General features: G+C 44.9%; 1 protein-coding gene across 2 annotated transcripts in view; it reads right to left on the reverse strand.

Moving 5' to 3' along the window:
- Nucleotides 1–7,695, reverse strand: part of RNF130 (ring finger protein 130) — a gene marked incomplete at its 3' end in the record, with an annotated part of 126,397 nt that extends 118,702 nt beyond the window's left edge. For both annotated transcript variants that reach the window (XM_084243195.1, XM_084243196.1), the window contains exon 1: nucleotides 7,343–7,695. In XM_084243195.1, the coding sequence (XP_084099321.1) occupies nucleotides 7,343–7,589 (247 nt within the window). In that variant the 5' untranslated portion in view covers nucleotides 7,590–7,695. The remainder of the gene's footprint in view (nucleotides 1–7,342) is intronic.
- Nucleotides 7,696–8,083: the final 388 nt, after the last annotated feature.

Genomic DNA, 8,083 nt, shown 5'->3' on the forward strand with positions numbered 1-8,083 from the left:
TGAAATGTGCAGATCAGTACCAACCAAAGGCTTGAGGGGGATCCCTTGCAGCTCTCTCCTCTACAGTACTATAAACCTGCAAGCCTCACACTCACACTGGTTTGGCCTCCTCCTCTAAACTCTGCTCATTATTAGCTCAGGGAGACCATGGACTCTTTTTGGAGTCCCCCTCCTGGCACTGAGGCTTGTAAACTCTCTCCAGGTGGTAAGCATTCCTTTGCCTACTTCCTTTCTCTCAGGAATCACCTTCCTATGCCGTTTGTTGGCCTATTTCTAAAACTCTTGGTTCATAACTCAGGTTTTCCAGTTACTTAGGTGGGAGGGTAAACCTGTGCCTATTATTCCAGCTGGAAGCATAACTATCAAGTCTGACTTCAAATTTCACATTTTTTAATAAAACGTTTTCCAAGACTGCAAGTCCAAATAATTTTGTATTTCTTAGGTCTTTGCATCATTTACAATTCAGGGCAATATCAAAGGCTTAGATTATATTCCTTCACTTCTTCCCACACTACTCCAAACACCTTCACACACACCCCACCATCAGTTTCACTACCAGATCAAGCACCATAGGATTAATGTAGGTATCTATTCCAGTGACTGCTGGTGCCAATCACAGCCCTAGGTACTTGGCTGAAACAAAGAAAACAATACCCTTAACTTCTAGTTGGGAACAACTTAGGAATCAAATTCTCATTCATAACATAGTTTTTAATTTGAAAAACTAAGGTATAAATGAACCTTTAGAACAGATATTGTCAACTTTTTTTTTTTTCTTAAAGAGCCAGAGAGAAAAGAGTTTGGTCTTATAACTAACAGAGGCTCCTATTACAACCACTCCACTCTGTCAATGCAGACAAAAGCAGTCACAGAGAGTCCAATGACCTGTTTACAACAGGATGCTGGCTTTTTGGATGTACTTAGCAGGCCCCTTATTTACAACAAAACGCACCTGTAAAGTGAAGCTAACCTGCACCGACTTCTACAATGGCATGTCCTATGTGTGCCATCCACACAGAGCTGACCTGCTCAAGACAACTCAGTCCTCTTAGGCTAAGAACTATATCCCATGTCTTTTACACACACCATAGGATGCACATAACACAAGCACAGAGTAGGTATTCATTTAGGGAGTTTATTTCCCTTTAATGTTTATTTTTCAAAATTTTCTTCAAAATCGCCTCCAAAAGTAAAAAGAACTATACTTATAATTGGTGGAGAATAATGTTTAGTACACAAAATACTGTTAAGTATGATAAAAACAAATAAATATTGATGGTTCTGAAAAATCTACTTCATTCTGTGAATAAGTCAACTTGATATAGCTGAATGAACCAGCTTTGAAGAACACCCAGTCAGCCCACCCCATGATTCAAACATGGCCCAAAATTTAGATATTCTTATCTAAAGAAAGCATTCACAAGTATGTACACTTCCTCCATTTACAGTTTTCCCTCTCTCTTTTAAAGCAAAACTCTCATTACCTTTCTTAGGCAATCTCTTTGTTCATAGCTGCCTCAATCGCAGATATTTTTTAAATTATTCAATCAAAAAGACATTGTCAAATTCTATAAATGTTTAAATTTGTTTTCACTGTTGCATGTTATGTGTGTATATAACTTCTGTCCATCCCCCCAATGTCACTAGGTTGAAAATAACACTCTCCTTAATGGGTGTACTCTGGCAGGTTTGTGAAAAAGATTTATTTTACTACTTTACAGTCATACCTCATTCAAGGTGGGATCTCATAAGTCATCTTACTTCAACTGAAGGATTTCCCTATGATGCACTGTAGTTTATCTGTTAAAACTTGTATTCAGAACTCTACACATAAACCAATTAGTGTACTTGGCCTCTGTAACGTGGGACCAGCGCTGCCCAGGATGAAGATACCTAAAGACACTAAAAGCGCACAGGTGCTGTCCTGTAATATGCAGCTCTGCCATCAAGTCCCTTCAATGAGATGATGTTTTTTTAACCTCACTTCAGCACTACATATTCATTCTTATTAACTTTTTTCTTCATTTCAGGCCACCATTCTACCACTGAGATCCCAGTGATCCTGTTGTCCAAGATATCAGCTAAATATGCCATGTCTTTATCCAAATCACTGGCACAGGAGCCAAAGATCTGCAAATTGTGAAGAACAGCAGAGGGAAAGCTGGAGGCAGCAAGTACAGAAAGCTCTTATGGGACACTGCCATAAAAAGAAAGACAGAGGATAATAGCAAGATAGGAATTTGGTGAGGAGGAGAAACACTTAAAAAAAATTCTAATATTTACATGCTGATGGGATCATCAAAGGTGAAGAAAAAAATACAGTACATAAAAACATGCTATAAACTTTCAAGTTTAGGGCCTCCCTGGTGGCGCAGGGGTTAAAGATAGTGCTATCAAGCCATCACCAGTCACTGTAGCAGAAGTTCTAGTTCAATCCCGGCCAGCCAGGGAGCTTCCCACTTGGTGAGCAGACCTCTCCTGCCTCGCCCACTGCTCCCCTCAGCAGTGTATTTCAGTGGTTCTGTCTATTCTGCTCCCCACTCTCCCAAGTGAATCCTCTCACACACACCCCACCTCCCCGGCACCTCTGGCCTGTACCCCAGTTCTTTATACATAATCTTTAAAAAATAATAAACTTTGAAGTTTAATATAAGTATATTGTGTGTACCTTCTTTATCTTCTGCTTGCTTATTTAATATATGTCAAAATTTGGTTTTTAGAATCTCCAGCTCCTTTTGTATTCGTTTCCTTTCAGAACCTCTGGTCCCAGCAATATACCTACTATTTTCTCTGAGTTATCTGAAATCTCTAACTGTATCTATTTTTTATTTTTATTTTATTTTTTTATTATTTTTATTTATTTTAATAGAGGCATGTTTTATTTATTTGTTTGTTTTTGTTTATACATGCACTGGGTACAGTCAGAAGCGCGGGAGGGGAAGAGAATTCACCAGAGCCAGAGCGAGGAGCAGAGCAGGCAGAAGGACCGAAGTACACTGCTGAGGGGAGCAGCAGGCAGCAGGAGAGGTCTGCGCGCCATGTGGGACCCTCCTTCGGTGGCCGGGGAGCAGCCGGGGATCGAACTGGCGCTGCAGAGGCCGCCGGCAGCTTCGCAACCCAGCGTTCAACCGCTGCGCCACCGGGGAGGCCCTCTAACTGTATCTAGTAGTCCCTGACCCTGTCATTATAAATTCTAACGTTACATGATCCCTTCAGTCATGGCCTTGTTTTCACATCAATCTTCTTCATTCTTTATCAGAATTTTAAAAGCAAGTTCAAGTTTAATGAATTCATTCAAACAGAATCACTATTTTAATACATAAAAAAGATTTCTTTTTAATGTTGCTGCATCCCCAGTCATTATGATGGGAAAAATAGTCTATCATTTGGTTAAAACTGTTCTCTAACAATTGTTCTCTAAGGCTGTAACATTCAATTCTGAAAATTACTATGCAAAGCAGAAAGTGGTTGATACCAGATTCTTCCCACCAGCATACCTGCATACATAATGACTTCATCAACACAGGGCCTTCCTCCCAAACCCTACACTAGGCTCAAACAGTGTGCACAAGCATAAAGCACACTGACAATGACTGCTCCACAATACATGCTAGCTAGTTCTAAGTTTATCATTTGATTAAGTTAATAATAAGAAAGTAACTGTGATCTATGCATAGATAGCAGGCATGCGCCTATAAAATCCATTTCTTAAAATGAATTCTCTATTAGTTAAAATATGAAATTTGTTACCCCACACTAAAGAATTTCCATTCATGAATCCATTCTATTAATGACAAAGAATGTATTTTCGAAGTTCAAACCTTGCTTATGAAACATTTTATGAAGTGAAACTCTTTCCAGTGTACTTTTTAAAATACAAAACAAAAACAAAGCAAAAATAAACCTCAAGGAAAAAAATTGCCAGTTTGCTCTTTAAAGGTACAGTACAGACAGGACAAATAAATTTTGCTCAATAAGTGATACAGGACTTACAGTGGCAAAATAAGTTTCTAATATCACAAAGCAAGTCCTAGATTTAAAATGAGTCACCAGATTAAGTTCTAGGAAAACTAAAGTTCTTTTGTCTTTATGCTCATTTCTACCAGTTATCTGCAAAATGAATTTTCATTAATTTCACATCCATTGACCACACCTGCTTTTTGCCAGGAATTCTGCCTAAACTTTTTTTCATCACGTGAACTAATATTACTTTGTTTAGTGTGAACACACAAGTAAGCCCTCAATAAACATGTTAAGAATTCTCTTCAGGGCCTCCCCGGTGGCGCAGCGGTTGAGCGCTGGGTTGTGAAGCTGCCTGCAGCTTCTGCGGCGCCAGTTCGATCCCCAGTTCCATCCCCGGTGGCTGGGGGCTCCCCAGCCACCGGAGGAGGGTCCCACATGGCGCGCAGACCTCTCCTGCTGCCCGCTGCTCCCCTCAGCAGTGTACTTCGGTCCTTCTGCCTGCTCTGCTCGCTGCTCTGACTCTGGTGAATTCTCTCACCCTCCCCCGCTTCTGACTGTACCCAGTGCATGTATAAACAAACAAACAAACAAATAAAACATGCCTCTATAAAAAAAAAAAGAATTCTCTTCAACTCAAAAGGTTATAAGGAATGCAGTAATTTTTCTAAAAATATAAAATCCTGAAACTCAGTTCATTAAGATTATCATAATGTGAATACTCAAATGTTACTTTAATTTTAAGCCATTTTCTTAAATATGAGTAATTTTAATATTTCTACCACCATTCTTGTGTCTTAAAAAAAAAAAAAAATTCCTAAAAAGTCCTAGCAAAGTCCCAGCTGCAAAAGCAGAAAAATGTCTTGGATTTCATGAAAAACCATAGGCTTAGGAGCAATTTACAGGTAAACAGACTTAAAATGACTGACTCCCTGCAGAGTGGGGGTTGGGGATGAGGAAATTTTTATCTGTTTTGTTCATTCCTCCCCAGTGCTTTGCATGGTGTCTGGTACATGGTGGAATATCAATTCTTATTTGCTGAATTGAAAGAACCTACATGTGCAGACCCTTTAGTACAAAGCCAGACCCAAAGCACCTGTAGGATCCCACCATGCATATCATGAAAAATCTCATTCTGTGCATATGCAAGATTAGCCCCTAAGAAATCATGGAGTGGAAGAGAAGACAGCTAGTCACAGGACTGACTCCAGGTTCAGGCTTCACACCCTGACCCAATGTGTTCACTTCAAAATGCCTGCTTTAAAACCCCACCAATGTGGAGACTGATTTAGATCGTCTCCTCTATTTTTTTTTAAAAGATTTATTTATTTATTTATTTATTTATTTGTTTGTTTATTTATTTATTTATTTATATAAGCACTGGGTACAGTCAGAAGCATGGGAGGGTGAGAGAATTCACCAGAGCCAGAGCAGGGTGCAGAGCAGACAGACTGACGAAGTACACTGCTGAGGGGAGCAGCGGTGGCAGGAGAGGTCTAAGCGCCATGTGGGACCCTCACCCAGCGGCCGGGGAATGAACAGGCACTGCAGAGGCCGCAGGCAGCTCTGCAACCCAGTGCTCAACCGCTGCGCCACCAGGGAGGCCTTGTCTCCTCTTTTAGGAATACAGTAACTTAACACTTAAACTTCTCAACAACCATAGTAGATAAATATTTCATCACTCCACTTTACAGATGAAACTAAGGGGCTACAGAGGAAACTAAAGATTAAGGAGACAAATTATTTTCCTAGTGTCACACAACACATGTACAGCACAACTCAGATCAGAGGTGAGGAGGACTAATCTTCATGCAAACATTAGTGCATGTTAGCACCCAATAAATACCCTTCTATGCAAACACCTAAAAACAACTTTACCAATGATGGGGCTTTTGTTTGGGGTAACAAGAGAGCCATAAGTATTTTTAGCACATGAACACTTGAGAAGCAAGAATCTAAGTGATAGTTATGGATTTGGGGTGTTTGGGAGAACCAAGCAGTAAAGACAAACCACAGATTTCAAAACACTGCAGCTTGCCTCTCTCTTCCTCTTCCTACCCTTACACGTGATCTTCATCATTCTCTGCACCAGAATATAGGCTGTCATTGTTAGTGCCATAGTTTGGCAACATTATGTGTCCAAACACAGTGACTGGCACAGAACAGACCGGCAAATATTTACTGAATGAACCAAAGACCAAAGTCATTTCCCTGGGCAAGTTGGGACCCTAACTGCCATTTCTAACAAAGTGGAGTCAGGAAATGTACCTTCAACACCTGATTACCGGTGTCAAAATGAAGTTTTTAATGGGCAGCCTAATTTGGGGACAGGTTACAGCTAAAGTCTTACCTGTTCCTTTTTCCTCAGACTAACTGAAAGAAGAAAACAGCTTAACACTTTACCATAAAATACAGAACTCAAAAGGGGCACGATGTTTTAATATTTTAGCATATATGCAAACGCCACTCCCTTATTAGGCTGTCTAGTTTAGGTTACCTTAATATAAATAACATCTTTAAAAAAAAAACAAAAACCAACCTTCTCAGCATTCTCAGGGTGAAGAAGGTAGCAGACATTTTCCAAAAAGTTCACAGGTCAAAAACCAAAAATATCAAACCCCACAGAGTGGGAAAAGTTTCCTTGAAAACATGAGCATTAATTTCGACCAAAAAAATGGTGTATGCCCAATAATTAAACACAGTCCTTGTCTACAGGCGGGCATGAAGATAAACGAAATGGCTTGAAAGACAATTCTTGAAAAATTTACCTATTTCCTCTTCAGTCCGCACCATGACCTGAAGACTTGGCTACTAGTTCCAACGGGTATCAGATTCTTCATCATGTGCGATCGCCCGGCGTCAAATTACATTAAAACTACTGGGCAGAACAAGATCCAAAAGCAACAGGGAAGATGCCCATTTTCCTCTTCCACTCCCCCTCCCCACCTGCCACTTAAGGAAAACCGCACGTTTTTACGCTAGAAAAGGGCCTCGTCTTTCAAAATCCAATCCACCGGTTTATTGGTCATTTTGGAACAAACCTTGATTCCGAAATACAGGTTAAGCACTCATCCACCATGAATTAATTTTGCGCTCTTCCATCACCTCCTTTGTCTGAGCTGTCCCTGCAAACTCGCAGTTCAATGCCCTCTTGTAAACAAGCTGCCTAAACGAGAAGGCACATCCTGAGTCTGTTTTCAAAAGACGGGGAAAACCCACCAAGGCTTCTGGAGCCGCGAGAAGGCCGGGCTGCACACCCTGGAGACCTCGACCGCGGGGCGGCCGGCCGAGCCGGGGTGGGAGCGCCGCGCCCGCCGCCCCCGCTCCGGCGCCGGGGCCGGGGCCCACCGCCCGCCGCCGCGCCCGCCCGCCGCACACTCACCTCCGTGGATGGGCAGCGGCGCCAGCACCTGGCCGCGCACCTCGGCCTTGGGCGAGTCGAGCCCGTAGCGCCCGCGGTCTATGCGGAACGTGAGCGGGGCGCCGCGGCCGGGCTCCTGCACCGTCACGTTGATGAGCGCCGTGTAGTACTCCTGGCTCGCGTTGTCCGCCCGCGCCGGCCACAGGCTGCAGGTCAGCAGCGCCAGCGCGGCGAGCCGGGCCGGGCCCGCCCGCGCCGCGCCGCTCATCGTCCCCCGGACCGCCGCCGCCGCTAGCGGACGGGACTCCCGGGCCGGCGCCGGGAGGCGGGGCGGGCGCGGCCGGCGCTGCGGCGAGTGCGCGCGCGCGCGGCCTGTGCGGCGCCGGGCACGAGCGCGGCCCTCAGCGCGGTGGGCCGGCCGCTCGCCTCCCTCACGTCCGCGGCCCGCCGGCGGGGACGCGCCCATGGGCCCCTGGACGAGGGCGGGGCGTCAGGCCGCGCGCGGCGGTCTCCGCGGGGCCCCTCCAGGGCGGGGGGGGTGGCCCCCTACCATCCTCCAGGCCCGATTCCGCCGGGCCGGGCCGCCTTGCGAGGACGTGGGGCGGGGGAGGGCTCCCGGAGGACGCGCCCGAAGGAGGGTCTCGGGAGCGCAGAGCACCGCTCGCCGGGCCGTCGCCTCCGGCGCGCGCTTCCTCTCGCCCCGCCCCCCGCCTGCCGAGCGGCGACGCGCAAGACTGGGGCGTAGCCCCGCCCCCCACGCGC

Source organism: Talpa europaea (genome assembly GCF_964194135.1).
Source record: "Talpa europaea genome assembly, chromosome: 9".
NCBI classification, from domain to species: Eukaryota; Metazoa; Chordata; class Mammalia; order Eulipotyphla; family Talpidae; genus Talpa; species Talpa europaea.